A 21,200-nucleotide genomic window follows, 5' to 3' on the forward strand; every position below is an offset into this window, starting at 1 on the left:
ATGTATAATCATTTATGATTAGACATATTCCGTTGCTGCCGGACCGTTAGAAAGACAAATGAGAAATATGTGGCTGAGGTTGAATCTCAAGATCTCTATTTTTTTTAATCTCAAGTGAAGCGTCTCTTTTATATATATATATATATATATATATATATATATATATATATATATATATATATATATTTGTTTATAATTTTGATCTTGCCAAGAACTTATGAAATAAGGCGTCAAAATTTTCCAATTCTTTGCTAGGCAAAGCCACCATGACATTGACTTCATTGTTGCTTTCTCCTGGAAAGAGTAGTATTATATCTTTCCGATAATGCACCACCGGACAACTCTACTGTGGTTTCCATAATGAATACTCCTCCAAGTCTGTAGATCCTAATCGCCATGCAGATGAAATCAAACAATCACCATTTGGAAACCCTTTGTTCACTTCTCCCCAATCAATTACAGACCTTGCATACTCCCCTGTCATCCTATTATTACCTTCCACCATCATCTCCACCAACTTCGACAACGGCCCTTCTTCAATATCTTTGCATCGCGCAGATGCATAGGCACTCAGAATTGCGTTGCCTGTATAGGATTGAGGCAAGTTCAACCTGAACCGAACATCTACAGCATATAGGACCGTGGAAACCCTCTGTGGGTCATAATTTGTGCCGTATGACAATGCTTTACACCGCCACACATGCGCTGCAACCAAATTGAACTTGCTGAATTTCACATTGGCCGAAACATGTCCGTCTTTGGCCTTCTGTTTGAGGTGGGCTATGTCATTTGAGGTCAGATTGAAGATCTTGCAGTCTAGTTGATCTTTTGCGTAATCGAAAATTGTAGCGCTTGGGAGGTCCATTTCGGTTGGGATCTTGAGAAGTTCAGGATGGTCGAATTTGATCTGCGGTGGCGATCTTGCTGCCAGGAGGTGGCGATCATTAAAAGGTGTGGTGGCGAGGGGTTTATCAGCAGCCAAAGAAGCTAGGTTTTCTAGGAAGGTTTTCAAGCTTATTGCGTCAAGAGTAACATGATTTACTGTCATACCAATAGCAAAACCACCGCATTTAAAGAAGGTTTCCTGTGAAACACATGAAAAATTTCCATTTTTAGACAAATTCTATTTTTAATAACTTAATAATAACCACAATAATGACTTTATATATGATAACGGTTAAAAGTTTAACGTCAATATAGGTATTAGTAGACATGTTGTTCGAGGTATCGATAGTCGTAAATGCATTTGAATTAGAGATGTCATAGTTCATACGATACAGATTAAAATAGTCAAGTAGGGATAAACTTAGTTTTATTGTCCTAATTTTGATTCCTTCATATGCATGTACCAAATCATTTTATCCATCCTTTAATTACAACATTAATCCTAGATATGGGTCAAGCAAAATGTTATATAGGTTTCCAAAATTTTAATTATTATATATATATTAAAAATGTGAAGAAAAGAAACAGTAAATCTACCATGATTTTTGTCTATTTTGGTCCCTTAAATTACATTCCAGATCCCTGTATTTTTGTTTGTATTGCAATCTTTTAATTTAATGAGTCACTTATTTATGTATATATGTTAAAAAAACGTTCATTCTATGCTTTGGGTATTTTTTGTTGTTTTTGTTATTGTTTATATTTTTGCTTTATACGTGTTGTCTTAATGTGTTTCCTCTGATTCCACCGCCTTTGTTCTCCAATCGGATGCTTACACAGTTGTTTCCATCGCCTTCTCTCGGTCGAATATCATAACAATTTGTGGGCAAACTCCATTATCTCCCCCAGAAGAAGATTTACATCTCTCGCCTGATCATATACCCGGTTCACCAACGGCTACACCAGGGAAGGGGATAATAACAATGAATGAGGTCGGATATCTTGGAGACGGAGCTCTGGTGGCGGAACAGGAGGTGGAAGCGATGGCGAAATATGAAGTGGATGACAGATCAATTGGGAGAGAGACGAATACCAATCCACCAGGGTCGACCACAACCTCTGCTGCTACCGCCTCAAGCTGATATCGGTCTTCTCGACCGAACGGCCCGTGAAACACCCACAAAAACATCAATCGCTGCCATACACGATCTCTTCCACATCTGCTTCAACTTCGTCGCTGGCTCACACTTTTCCGTCTCGGTCAACCTTGGCGTTCTTCCTATTTTTTGTTGAAGGTACGGTTTTCGATTTATGCTATGGACGAAGTTATTCAATGGAAATTGTAATTTATTACCGACTTGATTCTTCCAATTGATGATGCAGGCCGGAAAAGGTCAACTGAGGCACCGGTGTTGTGATTTGCAAAGCTTCTGAGAGGTAAGTATTTTAACGACGACGGAATTGTTGTTGCCGGCGATGAGGTCGACAACATCGTAGATTTTCGGTGCTCCTTCTCGGTTGTTTCTCTTTCTTTTTCTCTTATAACCATGAAATCAAGTTTAACTAAGTTTTCCTAATTTTTTTTAGGATTGCTTCAATCGATTTAGAATAGGTCACAACAGGTGGAGATCAAATACGGGCTATAGAGATCCAAACCTAAATCGGGGAAGACACTGCATCGACAGAGATGGTGAAACTTTTATCGGCCAAATATTTTCAGGTATGATCAATTTATTATTTACTCTTCACACTGATTTGTTGTTTTCTTTCCCTTTCTTGCTTTTCAGACTTGCTTCTCAATATCCTATTTTAAGGTATGTTTTCACTTACTAACAATATTTTCTTCATAAAAAATGGATGATCTGAGGATTATTCTTTTAATTTGGAACTGGAGATAGGTAAATTCAATATATAAAGAAATGTGCCCTGTAGCACATCAACAAACTTCAAATTTGTTTCATAATACTAAGGATATGGATAAAGAAACAATAATTATTGCATTGCACATAAGATAATGTTAATCATCTCCTGAAGGACCGTGAATTTGTTACATAATACTAAGCATATGGATAAACATACCTAATAATTGTTTTAATAGTAATCAGAATAGTCAATGTACAATAATTATTACTCAAATACGCTTGGGATTATTACTCTTAACAATTATTAAAGCTTCATAACATCATGATATACCCTCTACACTAATGTTGTCGCTGTTACTATCATTGCTCTTTAGGGGTCAAGGATTCTAATTAGATTATATGTCGACATGCATGTGCATACCTATAAACTTTTTTTGGATTCTACCTGAGAAACATTAATCATCCTGATAAATCACATGAAATTATTGTATTATTCAGGTCATTTTTCTCTGATGATCACAAAAGACCTGTTTGTGTTTTTTGAGCATCTGATAGTATGATGAATGCAACTAGGAGTAGTTAAGAGCATAATACATACATTGTCACCTAAAATTGGTTGATGCATTTTTCTTTCATATTATATACATATGTTTGAGAATTAATATCTCATTTATTTTGTGACAACAACAGGTAGATCAGCAATGGGTACAGGAAAATATGAGCTTCAGTTAAGTTGTTGCCTTCTTCCGGAGGGCAAATCGGTAAATTATCACCACTTTATTCTTTTTATCCAAATTCAGAAATGTTTAGGTTAGAGTTTGGAAATGGTATGTTTAGTGGTATAGAGCTCAAGAAAATCATGACTAATGAACAACTGCATTACAGTCTCCACCGTTGATCCCACCTGAATCGACTGTAACTGTAGCGGTTCCTTTTTGCACTTGGTTTCCCTTCCGTTTCAGGTATATCTCTTTCTTCTTCCTTCTTAAAATTCTCCCTTTTAGGGGTTTGCCCACCAACTGTTTGCATATATGTTTATAGTTATCATCAGAAAAGCAGCAAAGTCTACTACCTGTCGATACTGTACTGATGCTAATTTTCCTTTTTGCACTTGGCTAATTAAACTGCATATACTGTACTGATGCTATCAGTCAATTCAACTGATTTTATACAACTGATTATATCAGCCAATTCAAATACAATGCAATTTTTTTTAAATAAAATCGACAGATGTTATCAGTAAAAAATAACTTTTTTATCATTAATATTTTGTGACTGGACTGTCAATTTTGTTGAAAGACCAATTTGCCCCTGTACCCAAATATGCCACAGTATAGTAAAATGGGACAGTGTATACAATTTTTTTTGTTCAAATTAATTTGCCCCTGTACCCAAATATGCCACAGTACAGTAAAATGGGACAATGTATGCATTTTTTTTTTGTTCAAAGTAATTGCAATATTTTTAAAAAGTTGACTGATATTGGCAGTAAAAAAAAATGCGTGGAATGAATCTTACAAGTGGAGAATTCAGTTTCGTATGAATTTTTTACGTTGGAGAAATTGATAGCTGGATGGTATGTCGGTCTTAGTCTTAGATAATGATGTGATATAACTTCATTGTGGAAAGTTGAACTGGATGGGAAGATCGATGGGGCTGTTGAGACCTGCTGTATAATCTCTTTCAATTTAGCAATGTACATTTTTTTATAGCATACTACAACACTTTGATATCTTTTCTTATTAACACATTGTCCTATGAAAATTCTATCCAATTATTGGATTGTATTTTCAAAATTTTCTTATTATAACATTTACACTGTTTATAAATGGGCAAATCTCATACAATAGCAACGTACTTTATTGTGGCTAACAACTTAGGCAATGTACTTTACTATGATACAAAAGCAACACCTTCCGCCCCCGCAACGCGGGGGGAAGCTTTCTAGTTTTAATTAATTTATTTATAAATGTATTGATTCAGTAACGACAGAACATCTATAATTTCAAATTTATTTATTATAGTAAATCAATAAAAAGATGTTAAGTTTAGATATTTTCTAATGTATAAGCTTTTTCGGGGAAAAATTAATAGTTAAACAATTTTTTTTTTCATTTGAAATGTTTTATAAAACTTTATGCTATAATTTTTTGTTTTCTAAACACACGTCATATTTCATATCCATATTATTTTATCAAATTAAATATTTAGAAAATAAAAAAATAGTAAAAATGTTATAGTTTCCATTTGCAAAGTTAATAACTTAGAATAAATTGTAAAAAAACAATAAAGTTATAAAATTTAAAAAGTAAGAGATTAGGGGAAGCAAGTAAATATATAATTAAGTTATAAATTTTAGACAAAATCTAATAAATGTTTATGGTTTACCAGAGGTTATAAGTTCTAAATGTTTTCTAACATCATCATGTTTTTAAAATTTGTATGATCTGTCCATAACCCAAATAAAATGACTTTTTATGTTTTTAATTTAGTTTATGTTTTTTTTAATTAATCTTATTTTAAAATAGAGAAAAGGGTAAATTACACGAATGGTCCCTATCGTTTGGGGTAATCTGCGTGATTGGTCCCTAGAAAGAATTTTTAACTGAGACCATCCCTATTATATGTTTTTATCATGCGTTTCGTCCCTATTAAACATAAAAAGACAATCTTACCCTTTCAATTTAACATTCAGTTTTTTATTTTTTAGTTTTTATTTAGAAAAGATATTTATTAAAACATTTCATATTGGTAATCTGCACCTTGCATCCCATATCTTCACCTCCTCACTATCGAGTCTGCTTTCCTGACCCTCCTCACCGACGACTTGAACTCCTCCCTCCCATATCTTCAATGGCGAGTTGCATATGATTCCTATCCCTCTGCACCTCTCACTGCATCAGTGATGAAACCCTAAAATAACCCCTTTGTGACCTAAATATCAGTGCAAGCTTGCGATTCACCACGATGATGTTGTCGCCTGCCCCATCGTCAACGTCAAGCAGCGTCCACCAACCACTATAGTCCAACGATCGTCCGCCGACCTCTCTCTACTCCATCGGTGTACTTTGCCCCTCTCTATTTCGCCAGTGAACAAACATTGATGGTTAATTTGCAATATACGAGTATTGATTACTAGTTGTTCGATGATCTTGCTATTTACAAATCGATTGTCAATGTTTGTGTGCTAATCTGGTTTTAGGTTCTTCGGATAAGTTCCCTTTAGTTGCAAAATCAGCTTTGCCTATGTTTTATCTTCGTTAAAAATGAAGCTTTGGTGTGGTATCTGGTTTTCAAAGATCACATATTCTTGGCTGCCAAAAACGACCTCAACAAGTATGCAATATGGCGAATTTGGGGTAAATGTAATGAATTTCTAGGTGGATTTCTGCAAATTAGAATTTGGTGGTGGGTGGAGCAAATACTGTTGAATCAGAAATCTGGTAGATGATAATATGTTTTATAGGGTTGCAAATTTGGGTTTTGTGTGTGGGAACTAGAAATCGGAAAGGGGTTGTATATGAATCAGGAATCAAAACCACTGTGTAGCTTTATATGGTATCTGAATTTTGTTTTGTTGTTTAATTTTTTTAGCGGGAACTCATGTATGATTGTTAAATAGGAGCTTGTGGGTGTTTGCTGGAGTGATTACAAGGTGCAAGGGCAAAAACTTTCGATCTCAATGAAAGAAAAACATAAATTTATGGTTTCAATTTTTTCAGAGAGGGTCGCTATAAGTTGTGTAGTGGTGGTGGAGGAGACCTGCGGTGATGGTAGGGGAGGATACTGACGGCGGTGGTAGTGTTGCAGGTGTCGGCGATAACCATGTAGGGTGACTATTGAGACGGTGGGACCATGTTCTCATTTTATTAAGCGAAATTAAATATCTTCCTAATTTTGTTCCTACATCCTACCAAATTAAATGATAACATGTGTCATATTAGTATATTAAAGTATCATTAAATGAACATTAAATATTACACATGTCACTATTTAATTGGGTAGGATGATTTGTAGGAATAAAAAGTCGGAGGATATTTAATTTCTCTTTTATTAATGTTTTTCAAATTTAATTTAATAATAAAATTTTATTAAAGATATAAGGAAGGGTAATGTGGTCATTTCAAGTTAACAAGGGACTAAATACGAAACAAAAACAAATTGTAGGGATGATCCGAGTTAAAAATTCTTTCTAGGGACCAACCACACAAATTACCCCAAACCACATGGACCATTTGTGTAATTTAAATTCCAACTCCTCCTCTCATTTTCATCGACACACCTCTTCTTCATTTTCGACATCTGCAGTCATTTCCATCTCCACCACTACATCTCCATCTGACCATCTCCGTTGCCCTACATCTTCACCGCTACCACCCGCCAACTCTCTTTTGATGAAACCCCTTCCAACCTACCCCTACGTTTAGTTCCTTAGCCATTCATGATGAAACCCCAAACCACCCCTACTCCTTCCAACCTAAACCTACTTCACCTCTATCGTTCTCACAGCCTCCACCGGTGTAAGTAGAGGCCTTAGTGACCACCATTTTCTCTCCATTGATTTTCTCATACACTTGACTTCACCCCGTCGGAGAACTTCAATGGAAAAACAGAACCACGACCATTAGGGTTTCAATTAATAGAAAAATTCACTTACATCTTCACCATGGTTTTCTCTCTCCATCTCTTGTTTCGTTTGGTTTACTACAAGAAAATTCCTTTTTAGTGACCAAGTTTTTAGTGACAACCGGAAATCTGGTCACTAGCAACATTCTTTAGTCAGCAAATATTAAGTGCTCACTGAATTTTGGTAGTGGTATACGTTTAGTGACCAAATCTGAGAGTGTTATCACTAAGTGGTCACTAAAAGTCATTATTGTTGTTTAATTTTATAACAAGTATTAGTGACTAAAATCAGTGGTCACTGATTTGACTTTTAATGACCAAATATAGTTGTCACTATATTGGAGACTTAGGTAGTGTTTGTTTTTTGTCTGTAGATCTGCGTGACCTCTTCTGTCTGCGCCGCACAGACCACGCGCAGACATTAGCCTTCGCAGACTGTTTGTTTTTTTGAAGACTACAGACCTAAAAATGTCTGCGCGCCCTCTTCTTGGCGCAGATGTGGACCAGTGTCTTCTAACATCTTCAGACATCTTCTAGCCTAAAAAAACATATATATCTTTATTTTTTTAAGTTTTTTTTTAATTTATATTTTTTCCACCTTTATTAATGATAAATAATTTGAAAAAAAATTACAAAACTTAAAAAAAACGTTCAACGATACAAACATGATATTTTTGACAAATTTATAAATAAAAATTTATTACAATAATAGTCGTTGAAGTTGTTTATATAAATATGAAAAAAAATCATAATATATTCTTATATTTTTTTGCCAAATTTTGTAAAACATTATTTAATACAGTATCGTTAATTTCTCGAGAAAAAAAATTTTATGGTACCGTTTTAATGGATTTAATTGAAAAAATTGAAGTTTATTTCCATCAATTTATGTATCAAATTCTTTGATCACTAATTATAATGTTTAGTTATAACTTTGCAACCAAAGTTGTTGGTTTTTTCAAATATATACGTTAATTCATACCATTTTTATTTTTATTTTTTATACAATAATACATAAAACTTGACTAGATTCGTTAATTATTTATAACAAAGTCATAAAAATATTAAAAAATCACTTTGAAGTTTAAAAAAAATCAGTTTATTTAGATTTCAGTTTATTTTAGTAGCCCGCAGATGTTAAAAAAACAAACAGTCTTCTTTTTTCAGACTGCAGACGTTTGGTCCACCTCTTCTACTGAAGAGGTCTACAGATTTGGTCCGCAGACTGCAGACATTTTGCCTCAGAAAAAACAAACAACACCTTAGTGACCAAAAATAGTGGTCATTAAGCGCTATTCGATTTTCAAACCCACACATTGTGACGACATAATAGTAGCCACTGTGTGGAAAGAGTTTAGTGACCAGAAAATAGTTTTCACCGGCACCGTAAAAAAACTAATTGATTTAATTTCTTTTTTATTTAGGAAAACAATATGAATTTATGTTTTTTACCAAAATTTTTCTAAACAAATATAAGAAAAAAATATATAATATATATATATATATTTTTTTGTTATACAAAGAACTATTACTTTTAATTTGTCTCACGTATTGAATTCTTTTTTATTACGATAGCTTCCAACTTAAATACTTAATAAAATTACTTAGTTTAAAAATGTTTTTAATTAAATTACTTAGGTTAAAAATGAAAACCGAAGAAGCAGACATACATTTGTACAGATCATGATTTTAAGTATATACTAAAATACATCAATTATTCTTGTCAATATATACATACTAGTATACTACATATGTATGAATTGGGAAAAAATGATAATTATAACATAATGGTCATAAAATATAACAAAATCATTGGGGCTGATTGGTCAAACTTCATAAAATCATTGTCGACTATCACGACTAAGAAATGGAAATATATAAAGGAACAAATTGATATAATAAAGTTTAAAAAGTGTGGTCAAATAGGTGAAACTAAAGTCATTGGGGAAAAACTTCAAAACATAAAATGTTTTTGGGCCAATTGTGCAGTAATAAAAAATAATAAGGGGTGTTTGGTTTGTCTTTTTGAGAGACAAAAGTCTTTTTTGAAAAAGATAGATGTTTGATAAAAACATTTTAAAACTTACTTTTGCATTTTAGATAGAAGAAAACTGACTTTTTAGACCTTACTTTTTTTTAACTTCTGCAAAAAGGATTTTTGCGTCTAAAAAATTAAGACAAACACCCCTAAGTGCGGGGAAGGGGGGGGGGGGGGGGGGGGGAAACAAACCAATACCGGCGTTGTCGATAACCTACCGAGCGGAAACCCTTCGCCACCTGATGTTCAGTGTTTACTTTCTCTGACACAGTAATGATGGCGGAAGTAGTACACTACAAGCTCCATCACATAGTCAATGAGCGCCATGGCTTATTCTCTCGCCGTGGAATTGCCGATATGGTCAAATACCGCCGGAAGTCCCCTGAAACATGATTGCTTAGCGTACATCGACTACGAGAAATCTCTCGATCTGCTCCTTCTCCTCCGTAAGAATGGGATGAACCTGAGAGATCTTCAACAACTTTGAACATGTAAGAACATCTCTTACTCCTTTTATTTGAAGCTCTAACACATCAAACGTCCTTTATTTGGAATACTCCTGCCGATTTGAATTATTTGTGAAATTGAAAGAGTTTTAAATATTCTACATCTATTTTTTAATCTTGCATGTGGTGTTTCTTTCCTCTTTCGGGTTTCGTATTCATCTACTGCCTTAGACCTATCTTTTCGGCATCTAGGGATTACAGTTCATCTTCTCCTCCTATCCAATAGAATTTGCACTACAGTTGTTCGATGAAATGCTTACATGAACTGGGAGTGCATTTCTACTGTAGGTTTGCATCTCGTTGGACTTATTGCACATATAGTTCGCCACTTCAAGTTGCTTCCTAAAGTGTCCTAAAGGATTGGTTGTACCTGAGTATATCTATCTCCTTTTGTTCATAATCGGTGATCTCATTTTTCTGAAAACTGTGGATTCCAAGGGTTGTATTAACCTCTTGTTGCAACTCCTCCATAAGCATACCATTACCATTACATTCTTCAGGTTTTCTCAGACACATATCAATATTTTTTTTGTGAATGAATTGATGTAGATCTTTGAGATAAGGCCTCTTTTGTCGCTGTCAGGTCAGCATTGAGTTTGGCATTTTGGTAGGAAAGTTTTGTTACTTCTGCAGCTAAGATTATGAGCTCAATGGCTGCAACTGCAGTCAGCTTATTTGAATATGAACCTTCATATGCTAACCTTCTTAATTCCCTGTTACAGATTGGTGAAAATTTGGGAACTTTGATAAGAGCATTTAAAGCCTCCTTCTTGCCTTTCTTTGATGAGATGTCCTCATATTTGATGCCTATATGGGTAAGTTCTTTTTGCTGAACTTTTTTTTTTCACTTATTCACGTTCTATTTTTAAATATATAATCATGACTCCCACTTTTCTTAACATAAGGGCAAGGACAAAACAACTGAAGAAAGAAGGATTGTGATAAGAATGAAAATACTAGTTTGTACAGATAAGTAGATTCAACAAGAAAATAGTAACCAAGAAGCAAATCTCTTCATTCAAATGGATAAACAAAGACATTCAAAGAAGAATCATAATGATTTTCTCTGCCCAAGCATTAATCATAAGGTCAACACACCACAATTGTCCCCTGTGTCTCTTTTGTGTCTCCTTGGGCTTGAAGGCTGTAGGTTGGACCCGATGTTATTTTCATGCGGTCGAACAGTGTCGTGAACCAACCCTGAAGTATAAAAAATCATCCATTTTTGTACTTGATCATGTTTATTAATCTATCTTTTTTTAATATAACTTCTTTTATATGTGAACAGGTATTATGATACATATCTTCCTTTCCTTCTACAAGATTGCATCGATGAGAATCCAGATGTCCACCAGGTCAGCATGATTATCAATTACTGATCCAGATTTTGCGTTTTCTTATAAACTAATCATATAACCATTTTTTCAGGCAGCTGTATATGGGCTTGGAGTGTGAAGAGTCAGTGGCGAATCTAGAATAGAATAACACGTGGTTCCTAATTAAATGAAGGCGGAAAAACCAAAGAGTCAACGCTATATGTGATAGATCGGGTCGGGTCGAACCAATAAAAAAACGACCAAGTTGTAAAAACTCGAGTTCAACCGGATAGAACAACTAAAAACTAGTAAAATTGGTCTACTTAACCCAATTTGTGCAAAAAAAAAAAAAACTACTTTGCACGACCGAGTCTCTTTTCTTTTTAAAGAGTTCATTTGCAACAACCATTTCATATAACCAACAATATGAGATGAGTTGTATTGTTTTTTAAATTTTCTTATAACCATTCATAATTTATTTTTATGATATCAAACAACTTCAACTCTCTCTTTATCTCCGATGTGTGATAGGTTTTGTCGAATAGTATTAGATAGATCCTAATTTTTTTTCAAGATGGTTCCTAATTTTTTTTTCTATAAAAATACTACATAAATTTAAGAAATTAGGTGGGTCCTAGGACCCACCTTAGTTGTGAGTGGCTACGCCCCTGTGAAGAGTATGGTGGTTCTGTTATAAAACCATAAAACCACTAGTTGGAGGTACATAATACATATCATCGTTTGTATTTTATATTTACTTGGTTTTTTTAATATTATTACTTCAACTTTTGTACATTTTTTTATTTTCAGAGGCTAAATGTTGTAATAAGACACTATAATGCTCTTCATCCTGAGAATGTGGTTGGCATATGATGATGCGGTTTCTGCTTTGGGGAAAATATGTCATTTTCAGTGCGATAGTATCAAATTAGCTCACGTATGTTCATGATTTATTTTATGAATTGTGATAATTGTTATATTGTTTTTCAATAAAATACATATATAATTTGAGATTTGAACAGATTATTTTGTGTATGGTTAAATTGTTTTCTGATTAAAGGAGATCTTATTGAGGCTTAAGTTGTCCATGAGCGACTTTGTTCAATGGCCAAAATGTATGTGGGTGTATATGATACTATATAGCAACAAACTTTCATTTCTGTTTATATTATAATGTTTATAACCAAGTCAACTCTTTATACTACAGGTCAGACACTGCATCTCCCTAAAATTGTATTTGTTGAGGTTAGCTGCCTCTAATACTCATTTTTTGTCCTTCCTTTTTAGGGTTAAATTCAAGAAATAGCTTTGATTTGTTTGTTATAGCATTCTATTTTCGTTTTTTTATATTACAACATTGTACTTTGAAAAATCTACCAGTTATAGGAATGTCATCCAGATACAAAGAAACTCATTGCTATAATTCAATAATTTGGTAGATTTTTACAAGTATAATGTCCTAATAAGACAAAATTGATAGTACAATGCTATATTAAGATAGATTTTCAAAGATATAATGTCCTAATAAGCTTCTCTCTTCCTTGAGTGAAGACTTTGTAACTTTACTATGTCTTCCTCTTTAGCTTATGTTATTTTTAGAAAAATATTATATTTCTATTATGATTTATCATTTGACTTTTCCCTTTTAAGTTAGTTGTTAGCTAAGAATGATTTCATGTTTTGATGCAGATTTACATACATTGATATATGGTTGATGATGTGAAGTTATGGATGAGCTCAAGTTGATTTTAGAGAGTTCTGACTTTGACTTTGACATGACTAATGAAAGAAAAGTTTGCATTGATGGAGAGGTATGCCATGTGGCTTTTAAATTGTTTTTTTTTATAGAAAAGCTTCCACTCTAGAATAAATGAACAAAATGGACGGCAAGACTCAAGAGGCCATGAAAATTTTCCTTTGTTTTCCAAACAATTCATATTTCTTTCAAACTTATCAGGTTATATTTTGTGAAATCTGATGCATTTTTTTCTTATAGGTGATTCTGAACCTACAAAGATGTTGACAGAACAGCTAATCTATCAAACAATCAGATAATCAACTACAAATGAATATACAACTATTATTATTCTTGGATTTAAGATGAAGGGTAAGATACCCCCGAGCTTTGTAGAGAAACAGTTAAATTTGTTTACATAAGGGAATCTATTGTTAGCATTAACTTGTTAGCCAATGAATATATTAAGCTAAAAATAAACATAATTTATATTATTGTATTATTATTTGTAGATTCAGTGGCGGTTGTATTCTTCTTCCTAAATACAAGAATTACCAACCAAAATCAATGACGACTTTTTATGGTCACTATTTGGATAAAATAGTGACGACTGTTTATGGTAAGTAACTGGACAAATCAGTGACGACTTTTTATGGTCACTAATCAGATAAAATAGTGACGACTTTTTATGGTCACTAATTAGATAAAATAGTGACGACTTTCATTGATTAGTGACAACATTTAGTGACAAAACGGGTCGTCACAGATTAGTGACCAGTATATTCTAGTCACTATTTAGTGACCACTTATATATTTTGGTCACTAAATCAGTTTTGCGACGGACCTATAGTGACGAAAAGCGACGACCATAATTTTGGTCACTAAATCAATTTGTGACGACTCTTTCTATTGTTAGTGACCATTTCGTTTTCGTCACTAATTGGCACTTTTTTTTGTAGTGTTTAGGTCGTGAAATCTGAACTGAGCACAAACAATTAGGATTTTATTTAGTGATGAAGTGAAGATCTAGTTCAAGAAATCTGAACTGATTTTGTTGACTTGTAAATTGATGTTGACTTGAATTCGTAACCAGGTGCGCAATTTGCAAAAGGAAGTTGGTGGGTTTCTGGTAGGACAATAAGTCAATGACTCGAACCAATAGTGATCAATTTAATTGGCAAATGGAAAACGAGGTTGTATTTTGTTATTGCTTCTTTTCCAAAATTCCATTTTATTGTAATTTACATAGGTGTTCTTGATTAGGGCGATTAGATTGATCAAGAAAAAAAACCATGACGTTTTTGCCTTCTGTTTGTACAAAGATTAATTACCAATTTGACCTGATTGCTTAAATTCTTGATATGGATTTGTGGTTTTGGTTCTTTTAAACCTAGTTGAATCATGATTTTGATGGTGGTCGTAGTGGTAGTACCGATCAGAGGATGCCCAAGGTTATGGTGGAGAATGGAGGTGGGTGGCCTCTCTTATTATTATTTTTTTCTTTTCTTCTTTTTAAGCTATATTTAATAAGAATTTTTTTTTTAAAAAAGACATAGAAGTCATTTCATGTGATCAACATGCAAAGTTTAGAAACCTAAAAGACAATATTCGTACAAAAAAAAGTAGGGACTTATAATTGTGCCTTTGGATAAACCATAAAATTATTTATGTAATTTTGTCTAAATTTTACGTGGGTGATAAAATAATAAGTGGTTGTCTTTGAAACCTTAACTAATTCATTTAATAATATAGTTTTTGAAATACATACTAAGTTACTAACTATCTATAATAAAATTTGTACAAAATTTTAGATTACACATCAAAATCTGATTTATTTCAACACACACAAGATAACTCATTTTGATCCACATCCATTACAAAAAACTACACTATAATTCTAAAAGGGATTTATAAACATCACATGATTGCTCTTTGTTAAATGTTTTCATACTTAGATGATATTTTACAACCAAATTAATAAAACTATCTAAGTAAATCTGTTGTGTTTGCTAGACTTACTCAAACGCTATTATTTCAATTTTGATAACTATGATACTGTTATGAATCAGTTGGGTATGATCTCATATGTTTTTATATCTATTGGATATGATTTCATATGTTTCTATATATATATATATATATATATATATATATATATATATATATATATATATATATATATATATATATATATATATATATATGTTCCACAATAACTATTTTGGAGAGTTAAGATCTATGACGCTATATATGATCTCTTACATTGAATCAAAGTCGAGGTCTAGTTTTCGTCTCTAGAGGAGTGTTATCCATAATCAAGAACAAAAAATAAATAAATAAATAAAATAATGAGGTTCCGTTGATTATTGTTTCCATTTGGTTGTCGGAATTAAATGCATATATAAAAATTTCATTCTAACAAAACCTACGAGTAAAAATAAATATAATGTTAAATATTTATTATGTTAATGCTAATAAATTAAAATATCATCGGCTAAATTTTTACTTTTGTTGATGTTGGCGTTACCATGTTTTAGGGGTTGTTAATTTTTTTTATCGAATGTATATATGAGTTTATTGTGGTATGATATTATTAAGGCATGTTTGAGAGCATGCTTTTGGGAATCTCAAGCAATTTTTTTTTTACTTTTGCCTTTTAATAAAAAATTCGATTTAAACAAAATATTTTGTTTGAAATATAAGATTTTAATTTTAATTTAAACAAAAAAAACTTTAAATTTAAAAATTACATTAATATAACGTTTAAGAAAAAACTAGCAAAAGTTCTTAAATACTTTCTAGAATTGTCCTTAATAAGATGAACATAATCTATTTTAATTGTGTTTTTATTTAATTTTATATATTTCAAAAGCTCCTGGTTATATTATTTAAATACTTATATAACAAATAAAAATTATAGTTTTCAACTATCCATTTCAAAATTTCAGCTTCTCGCTAGATTTGTGAAACACACCCTAAGGTGTGATTGTGTGATTATATATATATATATATATATATATATATATATATATATGTTTTTAATTCCATATAAATATAATATGATAATAATATATTATTTATACAAATTTGAAATTTTAATATAAAATATGTTTATAGAGAATCTTAAAAAGTGAAGGAGGTGAAGGAAAATGATGCAAATGCACCATTTAGTTTTAAAGGTGGCAAGAAGAGTGGCAATGCTGATGTTGTTGGTGTTTTCCGTGGCAAACACCGCGTCGTGACCGTGGCATGGATTTGTGGCACGCCGAACTCAATACTTGCATATATATATATATATATATATATATATATATATATATATATATATATAGCTTAGGTTATTCTATTCTAACTAATTATTGTACGGATATCGTATGCTATGAGAATGATAAAGAATATATGTTGTTTGATAATATAAATACGTTCAATCTTACATAATTATTGTCATTAACACACATTCTCACTAATTAAATCGTCTATAAGGTTATTATACACTTATTATTATTATTCTAATTTCTGTCAGAATGTTTTTTGGGTCGTATTCTGTCAGAATGAAAATGAGTGAAAAACGATGTGTGAGAACAAAAATAAATAATAATTAGCGAGAATGCATGAAAATGACTATATTTTTGTAAGGTTGAACGTATTCGCATTGCTAAACAACTTATTCTCTTAGTAATTCTCATAGCATACGATATCCGCACAATAATTAGTTAGAATACTTGAACCTATATATATATATATATATATATATATATATATATATATATATATATATATATATATAACCACTTCCTTGATGTGACAAAAAACTGAGGGTTGCGTGGCAAAAAAGAGGCTGCAAGTAGACCTGACAATTCGTGTATTCGTGTCATGAAAACGTGTCAGCCACGAATTTGACACGATACGATTACACGATGAGAAATAAGCTTTATCTCAATTTTTAAGATGTATTCGTATCGTGTATTCGTGTCGTGTCGTGTCTCTCACAGATTCATGTCTTCGTGTCTGAAATTGCCAGATCTAGTTGCAAGACATCCATGACTCTACTTCATTTAGTTTAACAATTAGCTTTATTCATTTATTCTACTTATATTACATGCATTATCATCTCCATTTTCACATCATGATATTAGATTTTAGCATCGTATTATTAGAAAACTAAGTGTACCTGCAAAATGCAAAGTGGTCGGTCATGTATAGGCATGTCATCATAGCTCTTTTGAACCAGTTGTCTAAACCCGGGGTTCGGATACACCAAGTCACCAATCTCACCTAACTCGAATTCACTCGAACCTACCACAAATAAGGCGCCGAGACCATTACAATCAATCTCAAATCGTTGTGACTCAAGATTAAACCTTAATCTGCCCGCCAAGAAATCATATGCTACCAACGCCTTACTCAATGTAGATTTAAGTTTTTCTACAACAATTTTTTTCAGATATCGAGTGTCCATCACAAAAAAATGGACAATATCAATGTTGAAGTTGAGAGTCTGGTCGATATTTGACAAGAACATCGACCGTTTTTCTGTCTTATGAGAAGGGAAGATAGTGATGGTGTCATGAATAACAACTTTCAAGTCATGGATTATTTTAGGAGTCGAAGATTTGATAGGGGATTTCGAGTCGATTTTCATTGTGAGATTTAGTGAGTGTTTTGGGATTTTCAGAATTTTGATCTTGATGATCCTTTATATAAGCACGACTTCGAAAAAAAAAAACAAAGTTGTGTTTGAAAGAGTATACACGTATACATAAAAATATTCGATATAAAGAGACGAAAATGAATTGTATGTGGGGACAGAATGAAAGGTGACAGGTCACCTACATGTGCATATGTGTTTCTATGATTTAAGTGGTCAATTATAATGTACGATAACAAAGGTCAACCATATATGCATTTCTTTCACATTTCCATGGTTAGCTACAACTATGTTTTCTGCCATCAATTTAATATATATCTTCCTATAGGTCCATTCGTATAATATACACTAAGAAATTTATTATCTTATTTATAATGATCACTCAACCTAGGATAATCCCAAGGGGAGACTTACGAATCTAGGGACAGAAAACGTAAGCCAAATTACTAGAAGATTCTAAGTTTGTATGAAGTAAAATGAGAGATAAAAAGGTATTATCCTTTCAAAGAGGAGAGTCGTTTCTATAGTAAACAAATTATAGGGTTTCAATTTTAGGAATGGCCGTCATCAGTTTCTTTGGAAACAAATCAAAGGAATCTGTAACGCCCGTGTTTCTAGGCTAAACATTATTATGATGATGTAATAGTTAGGGTAAAAAATTGTAACCTATTTTGAAGTAATGAAGAAGAATTATTTGAGTATTATGTGATTTATGTGATTTATGTGCAATATACGTGCTTATAACGATGTAATAAAATAATAATAAAAATATGCGCCAAAAATAAAAAAATAGATAGACCCAATATCTATGAAGAAAGTTGAAGTGGCCGCAACAACGATTTCGGGGATATAAGGAATGCTAAAATCCGATACGAAAAAGTTATGACCAATTGAAGTTTCGCGACTAAACCGACACGACACCGGGAATCATAAAAAGTGAATTTTTGATAAAATACCTTTTAGCCTTAGCGATCTAAACGAAAGTCGTAGTATACGTTAAACCGAGAGCGTGCATAAAAAGAACGTCCAAATCTGACTTTGTATGAGGAAGTTATGATTTTTCTAAGATTTGACATAGCAGTATGCAGCCCGAAATTCGAATTTTAGATCGATCGATTTCTAGCCGACACAACCTAAATGAGAATTGAATATCTCATTAATAGAAACTCAACGATAAAAAGACAGACGAAAACGGACGTCGGATGACAAAGTTATGAATTTTTAACGGACTTTATCTGCCTAAGTCTGTTAAAATATAACTTTAAAAATAAAGTAAAAATTAGCCGACAGAGTCTAAACGAAAGTTGTAGATAACGTCGCCACCTACACGTGGATATAAAGAACGTAAAAAACGGAGCTCGTATGCGAAAGTTATGGAATTTAAAAGTTGAGAATAGGCTAATCCGAGGACTGACACGTGGCTAAATCTCAGCCTTCATTTTCTACCCACGGCCTCGCATGCGATGTTGACATCTGGCCCTCATACGCACAGCGTACTCCGAGGCTACACCCAGCGTAGTCTGAAGGGTCCAACCTATAAATAGATGTGAAGTTCTCCCATTTTCTTCACACCTCTCCCATTCTTTCTCTATCAATTACTCCTCTTAACCCCTCCCATTCCCTAGTACTTCCCAAGTGCTAGAGGCGAGTCCCGGAGCACCAGAAAGCTTCTAGAAGACGAGCTTTCGGCTTAGAAATTCTGCCCCCACAGAGCCCGACTCCTAGCTAAACCCCCTTTTAAGTAAGTTATGCTTACCATACTTTAAGTATAGCTTATGTTTAAGTTCATTATCGTAATATTATGAACCTATAAAAAATATATGTGCTAAGTATTATAAAATATAAAGTGTTATTATAATACATTTTAACTGCTCACGGTATGGGAAATCTGGTTTGAAGGGCCCCATAGGGTTGTTGGATTTCAGAACAGCTTAAATGCCAAAATGGTCATGCCCTCCGGTGTTTCATGTATGGCCCCTGTCTGTACATAGTTGTTGAAAAGTATTGTTTAACACTTATAAAACAATATAGCTCGTAGACCTTGAGCTAATAATTTGTCGCAATAAATATTAGACTAAGATCTAGTGGTAATGATACTAGGTTTCGTCGAAAGAAAATAAAATTGTTAGAAGCGAAGCGCTGCCCGAGTTTGGAATCATCACTTTAACAAGTGAGTGCATAGTTACTTTCATCTTACACATATATATGGAGTATTTAATATAAATTATGTGCTATGTGTGCATATTATCTGTGTTCTTGATATCTATGCTAGATGAACAAAATATACATGTTTTATTTGATTTAAACTGTATATGTATTTTGTACATATAATTATGATGGGTGAAGATGGGTAGATGATATAGATGATGAAATAAATGATGAGAGGCCTCGATGTTTAAGATGATTCAGTCATCTAGCGGAGTATAGATGACGACCACAGACTAATCTAGTCAATCTAGTGGAACGCTGGCATGCTCGCAACCTGTAGGTGTTTTTGAACTAAGTGTTCACCAAGTGTACTCCATCCCTCTCATGGTTGCCTTTTTGACATATATTTCTTAGGAATCCCCTATGCAGTGTTGTCACCCCGATGAAAAATCCTTAGGCTAGGTTCCTTAATTTAGATGCTTTAGGGACAGAAAGTGAGGATAACCGGAACGGGTAACCGGGTTGATTGATTGATGAAATTAATAAACTTAATTATTGTGGGTTGAAAACCCTATGTACTCACCGGGTTCCCAAGCCTGAACCACTCAGCTTCTTGCATTATAGGTAGTGGCAAAAGAGCACAGGAGTGTCGATCTGATGAGAGATCTATGGATTATAGGTCATTAGAATAATAGATGTTGTAAGGCCTGTACTATTTCTATTTATGCTTATGTACTGTATTGACAATGTCATCCCAGTGTTTTTAATATAATGAAAACCCATTCCTTCGGTAATGATTTGATAATTTAGTTATCATATTTTTGGGAACAAATTGCGCAACATATTTCTTCAAAAGTATACTCTGATTTTCAAATAAAGCATAAACAAATCGGTCTTTTCTGGCCGTGAAATTGGGGATGTCATAGTTGGTATCAGAGCATTAGTTTAAGCGAACTAGGAATTTGTAGGATTTCTAGTCTTAAACTTAGAATGTTAAGCGATGATTGTGAGATGAGTGTCTGCTATATTTTAGATACGAGCACTAGCTTATTTTAGGAAAGACGCCTAAATTGCTTTTATGTGCTAAATGATTTATGTTATAGCTATAAAGATGCCTTACATGCTATTATTTGATCGGATCTATGGTCTATTGCTGACCGGATCTGGAAACTTTATGTGTTCAGATTTCTAAACGTTCGACTAGAATATTAGAACTGTCATGTAACTTTTCGGAGATTCAGGAGGATTTAAACATCTATCGTAAATAAAGATCTAAATTCGCCTACTTTGGTGTATAGATCGACATGGCGAGAACCCGAAGCAAATTGGGAAACGCTACTGGAAATGCTAATGCTAATCAGTGACCTGTGATTGAGCGTGCACCGGAAGTAGCAGCTGCACCCGAGCTAATCACGATGACAGGAGTCCAAGCAATG

General features: G+C 33.1%; 1 protein-coding gene and 1 long non-coding RNA gene across 6 annotated transcripts; one reads left to right on the forward strand and one right to left on the reverse strand.

Annotated features, from left to right (window-relative positions):
• Positions 1-202: 202 nt before the first annotated feature.
• Positions 203-17,683, reverse strand: LOC145138536 (acyltransferase GLAUCE-like). The gene is made up of 2 exons (XM_079072611.1): positions 17,140-17,683; positions 203-1,084 (listed from the first exon to the last, which is right to left on the reverse strand). The coding sequence occupies exons 1-2, from the start codon at positions 17,608-17,610 to the stop codon at positions 344-346; spliced, it is 1,212 nt and encodes a 403-aa protein (XP_078928737.1). The 5' UTR covers positions 17,611-17,683; the 3' UTR covers positions 203-343.
• On the forward strand, positions 9,577-14,330 carry LOC145138537 (uncharacterized). 5 transcript variants are annotated; one of them, XR_013721579.1, is made up of 12 exons: positions 9,577-9,902; positions 10,640-10,732; positions 10,823-11,122; positions 11,206-11,272; positions 11,346-11,953; positions 12,044-12,170; positions 12,294-12,348; positions 12,441-12,478; positions 12,923-13,044; positions 13,230-13,340; positions 13,481-13,587; positions 13,928-14,330. It is a non-coding gene; the product is annotated as an uncharacterized LOC145138537 (long non-coding RNA). The 5 variants fall into 5 exon arrangements; XR_013721578.1 differs by having other exon boundaries at positions 14,062-14,330; XR_013721580.1 differs by lacking the exon at positions 13,481-13,587 and having other exon boundaries at positions 14,062-14,330.
• Positions 17,684-21,200: the final 3,517 nt, after the last annotated feature.

This window comes from Lactuca virosa, chromosome 9 (assembly GCF_052849685.1).
Source record: "Lactuca virosa cultivar CGN04683 chromosome 9, Lactuca_virosa_CGN04683_v6, whole genome shotgun sequence".
Taxonomy (NCBI): domain Eukaryota; kingdom Viridiplantae; phylum Streptophyta; class Magnoliopsida; order Asterales; family Asteraceae; genus Lactuca; species Lactuca virosa.